At 39.4% G+C, this 16434-nt stretch overlaps 2 protein-coding genes and 1 pseudogene across 2 annotated transcripts; 1 reads left to right on the top strand and 2 right to left on the bottom strand.

Moving 5' to 3' along the window:
* Positions 1-593: 593 nt before the first annotated feature.
* LOC100349633 (olfactory receptor 52J3-like) lies at positions 594-1529 on the top strand. Its single transcript, XM_008267899.3, has one exon. It carries the CDS (start codon positions 594-596, stop codon positions 1527-1529), a length of 936 nt encoding a protein of 311 aa, XP_008266121.3.
* A 2727-nt stretch (positions 1530-4256) lies between these two features.
* LOC100349891 (spindlin-1 pseudogene) lies at positions 4257-5040 on the bottom strand (annotated as a pseudogene).
* Positions 5041-5187: 147 nt separating this feature from the next.
* On the bottom strand, positions 5188-15496 carry LOC100350139 (olfactory receptor 52A5-like). Its single transcript, XM_070060401.1, has 3 exons — positions 14571-15496; positions 9249-9261; positions 5188-5415 (listed from the first exon to the last, which is right to left on the bottom strand). Exons 1-3 carry the CDS (start codon positions 15494-15496, stop codon positions 5188-5190), a joined length of 1167 nt encoding a protein of 388 aa, XP_069916502.1.
* Between the last annotated feature and the right edge of the window lie 938 nt (positions 15497-16434).

Genomic DNA, 16434 nt, shown 5'->3' with positions numbered 1-16434 from the left:
GATTTCCAGCTACAGTATTTGTCATCTTTCTCAGATATAATATAGAGCATCTGTGGTGGTGTAAAGTCAACATGGAAAGGATGAATTAATGAAGTACAACTTCATTAATGGGCTGATAAGCCAAATATGTATTTTGAAAATATTGATATTAAGCACACTAGCTTAAGAAAAACTGCTTGATTTTCTCTTTCTACATGTCTAGGTACATCTATTTGATTATATTGTTATGTTCTTTGTGCCAGAGTTGGTGTCTGTCTCTGAGTTTATAAGTTGATGTATTCAAGTTAAATATGCCTTGTCTTCAAGGAAGACTGAGATCTCAATGTACGCATGATTATTTTTATTCTTTCTAAATTTTGCATGGCATTTGAACAAATTACTATGATATTGTCCAAAACCTCAGTGACAGACCCATCACAAAGCCAGTTTCTCCCCCAACTAGGAGACTGCTCAGTGTGTGTCTATCTGACTTGGATTCAACTTTAAGCTTTCTTTTTTTTTTTGTAAGAAAAATGCAGATAAGATTAATGTTGGGTTGAGCATTTATAAATCTTGATTTCTCTTTTAGACGTCAACTTCTCATCAATGACAAGATGATCCACACCAACATGACCACTTTCCACCCAGACACCTTCTATCTCACAGGCATCCCGGGACTTGAGGCTTCCCATGGCTGGATTTCCCTGCCCTTTTGTTCTGTTTACTTGATGGCTCTGCTGGGTAATGCTACCATTCTACTGGTCATCTGGTCTGACCATGCTCTGCGGGATCCAATGTTCTACTTTCTGACCATCTTATCAGCTATAGATCTAGCCCTCTCCACATCCTCAGTGCCTCGTATGTTGGGTATCTTCTGGTTTGATGCACATGAGATTGGTTTTGGAGCCTGTGTGGCCCAGATGTTTCTGATACACACTTTCACTGGAATGGAGTCTGCAGTCCTACTGGCAATGGCCTTTGACCGCTATGTGGCTATCTGTGCACCCCTCCGCTATACAGCCATTCTGACCTCCCGAGTTTTGACAGGCATTGGAGTATGTATTATAATGCGCCCAGTCCTGCTCATGTTGCCCATTATGTACCTAACCCATCGTCTGCCTTTCTGTGAAGCTAGAATAATTGCCCACTCCTACTGTGAGCACATGGGCATTGCCAAGTTGGCTTGTGCAAGCATTCGCATCAATGCCATTTATGGGCTTTTTGTAGCTTCTTTCCTTATTTTGGATGTGGTGCTGGTTGGAATCTCCTATGGCTATATTCTCCGTGCTGTTTTCCGCCTCCCTTCTCAAGATGCTCGGCAGAAGGCACTGAGCACATGTGGCTCACATGTTGGGGTTATGTGCGTTTTCTATACACCCTCCCTCTTTTCCTTCCTCACTCACCGATTTGGCAAAAATATCCCTCGTTATGTCCATATTCTTGTTGCCAATCTCTATGTGGTCGTTCCACCTGCCCTCAACCCTATTATCTATGGTGTGAGAACCAGGCAGATTCGTGAACGTGTGGTCCATGCTTTCACCTCCAAGTAGAATGTTGTTTCTTTAGATCTTAGGGTATGGATATAACTACAGAAGTAAATTTGGACACTACTCCAGGTGACTTTTTGAAAATATTCATTTATTTATTTATTTGAATGTCAGAGTTATAGAGAGGAAGAGGTAGAGGGAGAGATTCAGAGAGAGGTTGGTCTTCCATCTGCTGTTTCACTTCCCAAATGTCTGCAATGGCCAGGTCGAGGCCGGGCTGAAGCCAGGAACCAGGAGCCTCATCTGGGTCTCCCACCTTGGTTCAAGTACCCAAGCATTTGGACCACCGTTCATTATTTTCCTAGGTACATTAGCAGGGAGCTGGATCAGAAGTGAAGGCGCTGGGACTGGATCTGGTAAGCATACAGGATTCCAGCTTTGCCAGTGGTGGCTTAACCTGCTCTACCACAATGCTGGCCCCATCCAGTGATTGTTTTTAAAAAATAATCTCCATATCCAAAGATCCTACAGGGGGTGGCTGTTTGGCAACCCCAGAGACCCACATCACAGTTCCTGGGGCCAACTCCTCCTTCTGGCTTCTGATTTCAGCTTCCTGCTAATTCAGATTCTGGAAGGCAGCTGATGGTGGTTCAAGTAGTTGGGTCCCTATCACCCAAGTGGGAGATCCAGACTGAGTTGCCAATGCCTGATTTTGGTCACACTGGCTTTTCAGGCACTTGAAGAGTAAATCAGGAGAAGGGACCTTCTCCATCTTTTTGTCTCTGTCTCTGTCTCAGTCACTCTCTCTCTCTCAAAGAAGTAATTTTTTTTTCAAAGGGGGATCCTGCAGATCCTAGACTGACAACTTTGGAGAAGGCTTTCTTACTGAAATCTCCATTTTATTCAACACAGTGGTGTTGTTTAGTCTCCAGAATGCAGGATTTCATTTAGTAGGGAAGAGTCACACCATTGGAAATCCTTTCAATTTTCAGTTATGGAAATCAAGTGACACTGTATCTCTGTATTTGAAAATAGGGTACTATACCAGCTGGGAACAGTTAGCTCTTGTTATTACCTTGAGTTTCTCTGAAAACAGATTACATTAAAATGAAAAATAAGAAAGATCTTGATAAATATCTCAATTACAAATCGAAATGCACGTAGTTTCTCTGAGTTTTTAAAAATGTATATATATATATATATATTTAATTTTAGTAACTTTACTTTTCATAACAACCTGTAGGCACCATGTGCCCTCTCAATGTCATTTGCTTCTCTTTCTGGAGAAGCATGGAGTGAAAGTATCTGTAAACAATACTTGTGTTAAAGAATGAGAATCTTGTATATAAGAGGGGCTTATTTGTACAGATTTCAAACACTGGGATTTAAAATTATGCTCAATCCTGATTCTTTCTCTGTGTGTGTGTTTAATGTTTTTAGACAACCATCTAACTACAAAAATACTTCAAAAGTCTATGGGAGATAGAACTGAAAGATGTTTATTTTGGTGCAAACATTGTTGCAACCCATGCAAACATGTGTGTGGGTAACTTATTTCTCTGCAAAAGCTTCTTTATTTATGTAATGCAATGTCTACCCATTCTTTGGGACTTGATGCTTTGCAAAAGTAGATGAATCTCAGACAATTTCAAGAACAAAAATCATTTTCAAAGTCAGCTAACTTAGCAAGAATTTTCTGGGTGCTCTTCTACATAGTTTGTGTTGTCTTATAAATACCTAACACCATCATGACTCCAAGGGTAGGGTGGAGGCAGGCAGAAACAATTTATTGATGACTCTTCCCAAGTGCTTGGGGAAACAAATGATGCACACACACAAATAATGGTCAAACAGATGCAGGGAGGACTGCTCAGGAGGCTAGGAACTAATTCTGTGACAGTATATTCACATCTTATGGTACAAAAAGGACTTAGAAGATTTTCTTTCGGTGAATAAATGGACCAGAACAGCAATCTTCATGGTTCATATATTAAGATTAATTATCTCTCTAGTTAAGATTCGTGGACTGGAGTCTTCAGGGGAACATCCTGGTCGGAATTAATGAGGGGTGGATAACACAATGAATATATGAAAATGGTTATTAGAAGAAAGTGTTCCCTTTCCTCCTGGGGAGGTGCTATTCTTTCTTGTAGATAAGAAGATGACCATCATGATTTCTCTGTGGCTTTCTCACCAAGAGCACACCCAATAAAACTTTCCAGTATTTTCTTTCACTTGGATGTTATGTCTTATTTTAAGTACATTCCAAATTTAATATTTAAAAACAAAGCACATAAAATACAGAGCAGATTTTCACTTTAATAATTTAACTTTTAAAATTGATTTTAACCTCTGTCCAGCATGCGATCCCTCAGCTCAGTACTACACAGGACTACCAACACCATCCCTCCAAGAAATAAACACACGGTGTCTTATCTTTAGAAAGAAAGTTTACACTGTGTCCAGTCGGTGTGATAGGATTGGTATAAGTTATCAGTGTGTAATAATGTACTTTTTAAAAACTCAGATTTGTTTTCAGGTTCTGACACTGTCTTTCATCCTCAAATTTTTCCTTGTTTCCAATCATTAACTATCTTTTTTGTTCTCATGTCCTACAACTTAAAGACAAATACAGTTCAAAGACAAAAATATTGGGAAAATCATTGTAATCCAGTATCCTCTCATCTATTTAGCTCCTATAAAGCCCATAGCAAAAAAATGCATATTTCTTTTTTCCTACAAATTATACATTTAATATTTCCACAAATTTGGCAAAGTTCATGATGACATCTAAGATGTTTTCACCGAATCATAGATATAAATTTGGAAATTATCATTAAACTTGATGAAATAGATGGATGGTTTGGCTTCTACTTGATGAATGACTACGTCAGTCCTTTTTGAGCCATCTTCTTTGGCATATTCTACTTGTTTGCTTGCCAGGCTGCCCACAACTTCTCCTGTTTCTTGCTGGAGGTGAACCATTAGAATCAGGCATGGTGTGAAGGTTTTCTTCTTTGTAATCATTGAGGAGCTGGTACAGGTACAGGACAGGGTCTTTCTCATAAAAGAATGTGTTCATAACAGGTGTTCATGCTCCGACCATCCCCTCCACGTATCTTTAGAGTCCTCCTCAGTCTCAAACATATGCTTTAATGTTTCCCAATCAGTGTGTCTGCAGTGTGCAACACTGGTTCGAGATGTTGCAACTCTATCAGGAGGAAAAGTGCAGAAACTCTCTCATCTTCTAGTCCATAAAAATAGTCAAATCCATTGTATTTTATAAGACACAAAGAAGGATTCACAGGTACCTGGTTCCTCTCTACTGGATGACAGGGCCATTCCCCTCTTTCCACCAATGCTGAACCCTGCATCCTATATCCTACAATGTTCCACCAGAGATCTGGGAAACAGGGATGCTGGGCCCTACACTGTTCCAGTGGTTTTTGTTTTGTTTTGTTTTGTTTTTTTTTTTTTTGTGATGTCCAGCTTCATCATTGTTTGCAAACACTCCAGCATGGCCTGCATCAGCTCTGGACTGCTGGCCAGGTGTCATTCCAAATGGGGTCTTCATTTATCTGCATTTATGTGAGCAGAGCTGCTGGCCTAGGGTGAAAAGTACATATCCTCTAATTTGAAACTTTCCAAAGAATTTCGGCGTTCTCATTAATCCACTATCCAAATGTTTCGTTTGCAAGTTCAACAAAACTCCATGAAATCGTCAGCACCGAAGTTTGTCACCAAAGCCGTTCCTCACCACCACTCTCTGCAAAGCCGAAGGAGAACCATTGATCATGACGACACCTGAGGAGGGCTGGGTCTGCAGCCTCTGAGCCATGACCCCTGAGCTTCTGAGAGTCCTCAAGGTCACCAAGGATGGGGGCACCACGCCCCCAGCATTGGAGCAGCCCGCAATGGCCTGCACACCAGAGACCCATCTCCTGGAGTCCTACCGCAGCCCAACAGAATTCGTATATTTCTTTTTGTTTGTTTGTTTTTTAAAGATTTATTTGTTTATTTGAAAGTCAGAGTTACACAGAGAAGGAGAGGCAGAGAGAGGGAGGTCTTCCATCCTCTGGTTCACTCCCCAATTGGCCGCAGCAGCCGGAGCTGCGTTGATCGGAAGACAGGAGCCAAGAGAGTCTTCCGGGTCTCCCACTCTGGTGCACAGGTCCTAGGACTTGGGCCATCCTCTACTGCTTTCCCAGGCCATAGCAGAGAGCTGGATCAGAAGTGGAGTAGCCGGGACCTGAACTAGCACCCACATGGGATACCGGCACTGGAGGCAGTGGCTTTACCTGCTATGCCAGAGCACCAGCCCCAGTGGATTCATATACTTCTTAAAATAAAATGAAGATGAAGTTTAAAGGTCATATTTATAAGTCAAAAACTAATATTATGAGCAAAAAGTAACAGTAAAATTTGCATGACCAAAAGGAACTTCTTCAACAAAGTTTCATTTTAATTTCAATTTAATATATTTGATGCTTGTATAAGTGATGGAGTGGGTGTTCAATATAATATCTCACAGTAAGTGCAAATTAAATAAGGACATTTGGTTAGATATCATGGCAACCCACCATGATGTCACACAAAGTTTGGGGAAAAATACATAATTTATCCTGAAGCTAAATGTTATGTTGTAAATCTGTGAAGCCATAGATTGATCCTTTGTCCAAATAGCTCTTGAAAAGGTTGAATATCTTCCTATAGCTTATGTTTCCCACTATCTTTCAAATTTTGAAAAGTTACAGCTGTAGAGGACAAAACTCAAAGCTATTGCCCTTCCATTTAGGTAAAACACAAATAGCTGTCAAGAAAGAAAAGCAGCTTTAGATTTCTAAGTCTATAAACAATGAACAGTATGGCTTGAAGCAAGATTATTATTTAAATATTCATCTTTTATCTTTTGATAAGGATATTGCTATTGCTTATATCCACATGATAGTATTGAGAAAATTGGCTAGTAATCCTACTAGAGACCCTCTAATGTGGTATAATTAACAGTATTTCTCAATGTTTATTACATATATTTTAATTTTGCTCATTGCAAATGTATTCCAAATGCTAAGAAACATAAAGTCACATGTATAGCCTCAACTTTTTAGAAATAAGATTAAATTTCTGGATATTTGAATAGAAATGTATGACATCATGATTAGTATAATGGGTTATAAAATCAACTATTTTGGTAAATTCTAACAATTTTCATATATCTACATATATGCAGTATGCTGATCAATATTTTAGACTTGATCTCAGATTTCTGTAGATGTTACAATTAGTATCAATTTCTGTACAGAATTTAGAGACATGAAAATGAGTAGAATCTGAATACTGCTAATATCTACTAAGTTGCCAGACACTGCATTTTAGAATATAAAAATAAAATTCCATTTTCATAAGTATTTTTCTTGAAAAACAACTGTATTGTAAAATTTGTTTTCAAAGATTTACTTATTTATTTATTTAGAATGCAGAGTTTCACAGAGAGAGAAGGAGAGGCAGAGAGAGAGAGAGAGAGAGGTCTTCAATCCGCTGGTTCACTCCCCAGTTGGCCATAATGGACAGAGCTGCGCCGATCTGAAGCCAGGAGCTAGGAGTTTCCTCTGGGTCTCCCACGTGCATGCAGAGGCCCAAGAACTTGGGCCATCTTCTACCACTTTCCCAAGCTATAGCAAAGAGCTGGATTGGAAGTGGGACAGCTAGGACTCGAATCAGTGCCCATATGGGATGCCAACACTGCAGGCGGTGGCTTTAACCACTAAGCCACAGTGCCAGCACCGTGTATTGAAAATTTTTAAAAACTTTCAGCTCTTCCAGAAGTAATTTATGGAAAAGTAATGAAAGTCATATATTTAGGGTGATGGGTTTATAGTAGTGAGAGATCATGTTACGCTGGGTTGGTCAGGGAAGATTTCATAGAAGACATAATAGTTAAGCTGTATAAAATGGTCCACAGAATCTTAGTAAGCAGAAACTGTTGATAAACCATGAAATGAAATATAACTACAAGAGTTTAGGGAAATCAGTATAGGCATTTTTGTTGGCTTTCTTCTGAAGTTTTAAACTATATACCTAGCCACATGAGGCGTACAATTCTTGAAGCTATTTGGAAGAAACATTTTGTTCAGATCAAGTCAGCGGCTGCCTTTTTTCAGTCTGATTTCCTTTAACTTCCACATCCTACCAGAAGTTGCACTGCGAACACTCTGACCTGTCTTTTGGACCATAAACCCTACTCTCCTCACTCTGTGATCATTGCCATTAATCTCACAGTTTTAATATTAATATCCATTTTGCAGAAAAAGATAAAGTTATGTGTCTGCATCTAATATTTTCATATGAATGAAACGTGGCAAATGCTTAAATATTGTTAAAATTAAAACATAAATCAAAAATAGTGTTACAAAAAATAGAAAGTGACCTGGTACACTTCAATGGAAACACAACTTGATCAATCAGATTTACAAATGAAAATTTCTTTCACCTGGAAATTCTATATCTAGGAATTTAGCCTATAAATATGCTTGAACTTGTGTTGAATGATATATTAATACCTATGTTTTCTAGTTATATGAAGCTTGAAATAATATATGAGACTAAATATATACAACCAAGAATAACATATAAACAAAAAAGTAAATTAATGTAGAAAAGATTTATAGTTTCTGTCATGTGTAAAGTTTTACAGAATTGCCACTTAGAAACATTTTCTATTTTCTTGAAACTGTTCTGAGAACATTCTTTGTATCCTCACCTTATTATATTTTATAACTGGATGAATAGTAAAAAGAAGTATTTACCTAGATTTTCTTAAATATCCCTGCTTAATCAAATACTATACGACACAGAGGTTAGAATAACAGGTAATTGCAGTGATATACCGCGGCCAGTTCTGTTTTAGGATGCAGCTCAGATTGACTTTGAGTTCGGTCCTGGCATCCATGTGTTTCATTTCAGAGTCCAGCATGAAAAGTTATAGGCAGCAGGGGCATATCCTTCACATGACAGATCAGAGGTCTTTATTTTCAATATGTCTGCTAAGACTGCATCAACCAAGGGAAATCAGATAGTTAAGCAGCAAAAGAATGAGTCAGATGTATTAAAACCACACGTTATGATAAGAGGCATGTAGACTTCATGAAGAATGATCCAAATTATTGCCACATTATTTCTTTTATTCTACAAAATAGCAACTATTGTTAGAGAAGCTACCTTTTCTTGATTTATCTTCTAAAACATTATTTCCTGGGGTCAACTCCATAGCGCAGTAGGTTAATCCTCCGCTTGGGATGCCTGCATCCCATATGGGCACTGGTTCCAGTCCCGGCTGCTCCTCTTCCAATCCAGCTCTCTGCTATGGCCTGGGAAAGCAGTAGAAGATGGCCCAAGTACTTGGGCCCCTGTACCCACACAGGAGACTGGGAAGAAGCACCTGGCTCCTGGCTTTGGATCGGCCCAGCTCCAGCCGTTGCGGGTATCTGGGGAGTGAATGAACGGAAGGAAGACCTATCTATCTCTTCCTCTCACTGTCTGTAAATCTACTTGTCAAATAACTAAATAAAATATTTAAAAAAATTATTTCCTCTGACAGCAATCTCAAATGCTTTCACTTTACAGAAGCATACAAGTCCTTGTAGTAATTTCTGATGATTCTTTTTATTTCTGTGGTGTCTGTTGTTACATTTCCTTTTTCATCTCTGATTTTATTGATTTGGGTCTTTTCTCTTCTTTTTTTTTAGTTAGTTGGGCCAATGGGGTGTCAATTTTGTTTATTTTTTCAAAAAACCAGCTCCTCGTTTGGCTGATTTTTTGTAATTTTTTTTGGATTCAATCCTGTTGATTTCTTTTCTGATTTTAATTATTTCTCTTCTCCTACTAGATTTGGGTCTGGTTTGCTGCAGATTTTCTAGATCCTTGAGATGAATTGAAAGCTCATCTATTTGGTGCCTTTCCAATTTCTTGATGTAGGCACCTATTGATATAAACTTTCCTCTTAATACTGCTTTTGCTGCATCCCATAAGTTTTGGTATGTTGTGCTGTTATCCTCATTTACTTCCAGAAAGTTTTTGATTTCTCTTTTAATTTCTTCTATGACCCATTGTTCATTCAGGAGCATGTTGTTCAATCTCCATGTGTTTGCGTATGCTCTAGGGATTCCTGAGTGGCTAATTTCCAGCTTCACTACTTTATGGTCTGAGAAGCTGCATGGTATGATTCTAATTCTTTTGAATTTGCTGAGACTTGCTTTATGGCCTAGTATGTGGTCAGTCCTAGAGAAGGTTCCATGTACTGCTGAGAAGAATGTAAAATCTTTAGCTGTAGGATTGAAAGTTCTGTAGATATCTGTTAGCTCCATTTGGGCTATAGTGTCATTTAAACCTACTGTCTCTTTGTTGATCTTCCGTCCTGTTGATCTGTTTATTTCTGAGAGTGGAGTATTGAAGTCCCCCAGTACTATTGTATTGGGGTCTAAGTCTCCCTTTAAGTCCCTTAACAAATCTTTTAAATAAACCGGTGCCCTGTAATTAGGTGCATATACATATCATTTTCTACAATGCATTTTGTTACAATAGCTCATTTTGTTACAACACATTTTATTATAATAGCTCAGTAATTAGTCCTGAAATATGATATTGTGATATCTCCAGCTTTATCCCTTTTGTTCATGATTTCTTTGACTATTTAAAGTCTTTTGTGCTTCCATTAGAATTTTCATGAAATTATTTTATCAAAGAAAAACATACATGTTTGTAGCCATGTTGTTCAAAGTAGCCAAAATATGGAATCAAAAAGTGTCCACTTTCAAATTATACATATGAATGAATGTAATACAATTCATTTATAAAAAAGAATAAAATGCTGTCACTTGCAGCAAATGGAGGACATTATGTAGAGCGAAATAAGCCAGATACAGAAAGAAAAATACCATGCTTCCTTCATATGTAAGAGTTAACAGTGAATTAAAAAATAAACTCAATCTGAACAAATAATGTTAATTACTAGAGAGTGTGAAGGATGGGAAGGTTAAAAAGGGTTCTGGGGGCCAGCGCAGTGGCATAGTGGGTAAAGCCTACACTTTCAGTGTCAGCATTCCATATGGGTGCCGATTTGAGTTCCAGCTGCTCTCTGCTATGGCCTGGGAAAGCAGTGGAAAATGGCCCAAGTCCTTGGGCCCCTACACCCATATGGGAGACTAGGAAGAGGCTCCCAGCTCCTGGCTTTGGATCAGCACAGCTCCAGTTGTTGCAGCCACTTATGGAGTGAACCAGCGGATGGAAGACCACTCTCTCTTGCTGCCTCTTCTCTCTCTGTGTAACTCTGACTTTCAAATAAATAAATATTTTAACGGAAAAAAGGTCTATATTAAAAAAATACAGGAGGGGCCAGCACTGTGGCTTATTGGGTAAAGCTACCTCCTGCAGTGCTGGCATTCCATTTCAGTGCCTATTTGGGTCCCTGCTGCTCCACTTCTGATCCAGCTCTCTGCTATGGCCTGGGAAAGCAGTAGAAGATGGCCCAAGTCCTTGGGCCCCTGCACCCACGTAGAAGACCTGGAAGAAGCTCCTGGCCCCTTGCTTTGGATCGGTGCAGCTATGGCCTTTCTGGCCAATTGGAGAGTGAACCAGCAGATGGAAGACCTCTCTCTCTCTCTGCCTCTCCTTTAAAACTATTATGGAAAAAAAAGTATAAAACTAAATTAATTTTTTTACAAAACTAAGATTATTTTTTCTAGTTCTGTGAAGAATGTCAATGATTTTAAGGATTGTAATGGACCTGTAGTTGCTTTGATTAGTATGGACATTTTTGTAATATTGATACAGAAAGATGTTCCTATGGATTTGTTCTGGGAGGAGAAGCATGGTGGGGACAAGAGGCACAGAATCACGACACAGACACCAGTAGTCAGGTGAAAGCAGGCTAGAGGTGAGCAGCTTGCAGACTCATTTATTTCAATAGAAGCAGCAGCTTATATAGTCAAGGCAGCCAATCCAGTCAAGGGGCAGTTGATGCTGTAACCAATCACTGCCTGTTGCCAGGTGGGTTCTGAAACCAGTTCCTGAGTAACAGATGCTTACTTGCCAGCACCATCTTGGCATGGCCTTCTCATTCCACCACAGAAAGTGTTTCATTTTTTGTGTCATTCTCAAGTTCTTTCATTATTTTTTATTTAGTAAATATAAATTTTCAAAGTACAGTTAATGGATTACAATGGCTTCCCCCCCAATAAGTTCCCTCCCACTCACACCCCTCCCATCTCCCACTCCCTCTCCCATTCCATTCACGTCAAGATTCATTTTCAATTATCTTTATATACAGAAGATTGATTTATTATATATTAAGTAAAGATTTCATCAGTTTGCACCCACACAGAAACACAAAGTGTAAAATACTGTTTCAGTACTAGTTATAGCATTACTTCACATTGGACAACACATTAAGGACAGATCCCACATGAGAAGTAAGTACACAGTGACTCCTGTTGTTGACTTAACAATTTGACACACTTGTTTATGGCGTCGGTAATCTCCCTAGGCTCTAGTCATGCGTTGCCAAGGCTATGGAAGCCTTTTGAGTTTGCCAACTTCGATCTTATTCCGACAGGGTCATAGTCAAAGTGGAAGTTCTCTCCTCCCTTCAGAGAAAGGTACCTCCTTCTTTGATGGCCCCATTCTTTCCACTGGGATCTCACTCGCAGAGATCTTCCATTTAGGGCGACCTCATTATTTTTTTTAATTTTTCATTTAGTGATCTTTCACGTTCTTTGTTCAAATTATTGCAAGATATTATTTGGTAGTTACTGGGATTTGGTTTGCTCTTTTATATAATGCCCTTTTTTAAGATTTATTTTAATTATTTGAAAGAGTTACAGAGAGAAGTAGAGACAGATTGAGAGAGAGACAGAGAGGTCTTCCATCCACTGGTTCACTCCCCAAATGATCGCAATGGCCAGATCTGAGCCAGTCTGAAGCCAGGAGCCAAGAGCTTCTTTCAGGTCTCCCACATATATGCAGGGGCCCAAGCACTTGGGCCATCTTCCACTGCTTTCTCAGGTGTATTAGCAGAGCGCTGGATCAGAAGTGAAGCAGCCGGGACTTGAACTGGTGCCCAGATGTGATGTTGGTGCTGCAGGTCGGGGCTTTAAGCTTCTGTGTCATGGTACTAGCCCCCTTATAATCTCATTCTCAGAAATTTAGTTATTAATATATAAGGATACTACCAGTTTTTGTATGCTGATTGTGTATCTTGGAACTTTATATAATTTATTCATCAGTTATTGGTAGTCTTTAGGTTTCTCCCTATATAGAATCATGTCATCTGCAAATAGGGATAATTTTACTTATTACTTCCTTACTTGTCTGCCTTTGATTTCTTTTGCTTAATTGTAAAACTCTCAATAGAAAACATTGAAGTAAATATTCAAGGCTTTGCAATTGGTGATGGTTACTTAGTATGATAGAAAAACACAAGCAATTATAGAAAAATTCATTAAAAAGACTACATTGAAATTTTAAACTTATGCAAATAATATTAAGAAAGTGAAGGTACACCTCACTGAATGGAATAAAATGTTTATGACCCAAATGACAGTTAGAATAATCATATCTATAATATACAAAGATTTCTTATAATAAAATAATAAAAAGCTAATTAACTCCATTAATAATAGGTGAGGGACTTTAATAGTATTTTTTTTCTCTAAGAAAGATGAGTAAATTACCAATAAACACATGAATAGGTCCTCAACATAATTACTTATCATGCAAATTCAAATCCAAAGTACAATGGTACCACTTTACTTTCCAGTAGTACTATGGTAATAAACAATGTACATTACAACAAGTGATGTGAGATGTGACAAAATTGGATCCATTAGACATTGCTTCAATGAATGCAAAATGGAGCACCCATTTTAGAACATAGATTGAGCTATGAATCCTCAGACAAATATAAATTCTTTTTTTCAGGTTTGATTTTTGATGTTTTAGACTTTAGCTCACCGTACTTATTTACACATATTCAAGTTAAATCTCTACATATACGGTTCAGAAACCAACTCCCTATCCTCAGAGGTTCACATTTGAATTCATATGGCTTAATTTAAATATGTACTTGTGTAGTCTGCCACAATCTCAAAACAACATGGCAAAATTGAACTCATTACCTTTTCCTGGCCCTCAAACTTGGAAGTGTCAAATATTAAGATGGAGAATAATGCCTATTTTTTAAAAAAGATTCTTATTTATTTGGAGAGGCAAAGTTACAGAGAGAGAGAGAGAGAGAGAGAGAGAGATATTAATCTTCCATCCTCTAGTTCACGTTAATGGGGATATACAGAAATGGGAATTTTTAAATAATTAAAATATAAATTTCACTGTGCATCTATACATTAGAATCTAGTGGTAGATAGTGGGAGAAGCCTCGTAACAGTCATAGCTTATGAAAAGCATAAAATTGAAGGCCGGCGCCGTGGCTCAATAGGCTAATCCTCCACCTTGCGGCGCCGGCACACCGGGTTCTAGTCCCGGTTGGGGCGCCGGATTCTGTCCCGGTTGCCCCTCTTCCAGGCCAGCTCTCTGCTATGGCCAGGGAGTGCAGTGGAGGATGGCCCAGGTGCTTGGGCCCTGCACCCCATGGGAGACCAGGTTAAGTACCTGGCTCCTGCCATCGGATCAGCACGGTGCGCCGGCTGCAGCGACGGCCATTGGAGGGTGAACCAACGGCAAAGGAAGACCTTTCTCTCTGTCTCTCTCTCTCTAACTCTGCCTGTCAAAAAAAAAAAAAAAAAAAAAAAAAAGCATAAAATTGAGAATAAAACTATGCAAATTGATGCTACTTCAGGGGTAGAATATATCTAAGCGCATAATAAAAGCTGTAAATTAAAGTTTCATTGAAATCATGATCAGTTTTGGAGAAAAATTTATAAAATTGCCTTTGAACACGTGTAATTTTATTTATAAAATATATTCCTTCCTGTGGAAATGAAAAGATTGTGAAAATTATCACTGTACAACTCTGCATGACAACAGCTACGCATACTATTATGAAGCGTGCATGAGGAGTTGGAGGGCCTGTCGGTTTAACTCTTGGGAGTGAGCATTTTGAGAACTCCCTCTCTGATCTGTTTCGTCTTCACTCCATAGACGATGGGGTTGAGCAGGGGTGGAAGAAGCAGGTAAAGGTTGGACAGTAGAATGTGCACATAAGGAGCAACATTGAAGCCAAATCTGTGTATGAAGGATGTAAAAAACGTGAGGATATAGAATTGGAGAAAGACAAAGATGTGGGCTGTGCATGTGTTGAATGCCTTGAACCGTGCCTCCTTCTGGGGCAATTTAAAAACAGCCTGGAAGATAAAGGCGTAAGACAAGAAAATGAAGATCACATCAAATCCAAGGACTGAGAAAGCCACAAATAGCCCATACACTTTATTGGCTCTGACATTGTCTGCAGCCAGCTTTACCACAGCCATGTGCTCACAGTAAGAATGAGTGATGACTGTGGTTCGGAAATGCTCTAGGCGCAACTTGACCAGCAGTGGACACATGGTGATGACGACAGATGCCCGGAGAGTCACTACCATGACGATGCTGACCAGCGCCTTCTTTGTGAGAATCGCAGAATGCCTCAGGGGCTCGCAGATAGCCACATATCTGTCAAAGGCCATGGCCAAAAGCATACCAGACTCCATGCACTGGAAAGTATGAGTAAAATACATCTGGGTCAGACAGGAGTCAAAGTAAATCTCTCTTGACTGCAGCCAAAATATTGCCAGCATTTTAGGGGTAATACACAAGGTCAGGCCTAGATCAGTAGTGGCCAACACAGCTAAAAAGATAAACATGGGCTCATGGAGAGCACGCTCAGTGCGAACGATGATGATGAGCAGCCCATTTCCAATAATGGCCAGGACAAAAGAGATGAAGAACGGGATCCCAATCCAGTGTTGCACTGATTCAAGGCCAGGAATTCCAGTTAGTGTGAAGACAGATGGCTTGAAGTAGGTGCCATTGGTAAGTGGCATAATGAGCAATAATGGCAAATCCCTTCAATCTTCAAATCTAATCAGAAACAATACAAAACTGTAGCATTCATTGTGCAAGATGATCCAGGAAGATATTTCGTAAAATAATATTATTTGCTGCATTCCTCTACTACTAAACTTTAGTCTGATTTTCTTAAGAGGCTGCTTGCTTATTTGCCATTTTAAGATACTTTTTTTGTGTGTGTGTGAATTGAATTACCATGCCTTTTTTTTTTTTTTTTTTTTTTTGACAGGCAGAGTGGACAGTGAGAGAGAGAGTGACAGAGAGAAAGGTCTTCCTTTGCCGTTGGTTCACCCTCCAATGGCCGCCGTGGCCATTGCGCTGCAGCCGGTGCACCGCGCTGATCCGAAGCCAGGAGCCAGGTGCTTCTCCTGGTCTCCCATGCCAGTGCAGGGCCCAAGCACTTGGGCCATCCTCCACTGCACTCCCGGGCCATAGCAGAGAGCTGGCCTGGAAGAGGGGCAACCGGGACAGAATCCAGCGCCCCGACCGGGACTAGAACCCGGTGTGCCGGCGCCGCAAGGCAGAGGATTAGCCTATTGAGCCATGGCGCCAGCAATTACCATGCTATTTTAAATACACATCTAATTCCTTAAATAAAGCATACATGGAGAAATACAAAATACATCTGTGATTCCTCCAAATAATGTATAATCCAATTAATTTTTTAATTTTAAAATTTATTTTAAAGAGATAAAGAAAGAAGAGACCTAGAACTATAGGTAGAGCTAGATATAGATATAGATATAGATATAGATATAGATATAGATATAGCTGTAGATATCTTTTATCTAATGACTCACTCCTGAAGTACAGCAACATGGGGGAGGCAGTCAGTCCAAGACAAGGAGCACAGAATTCAACCCAGGTCTCCCACATCGGTGGTGGGACCCCAAATACTGAGTTAGCATCTTCT

The sequence above is a fragment of the Oryctolagus cuniculus genome, chromosome 1 (genome assembly GCF_964237555.1).
Source record: "Oryctolagus cuniculus chromosome 1, mOryCun1.1, whole genome shotgun sequence".
Lineage (NCBI taxonomy): Eukaryota > Metazoa > Chordata > Mammalia > Lagomorpha > Leporidae > Oryctolagus > Oryctolagus cuniculus.
Note: the sequence above shows the minus strand (reverse complement) of the source record. Positions and strands in the feature narration are given on the sequence as shown.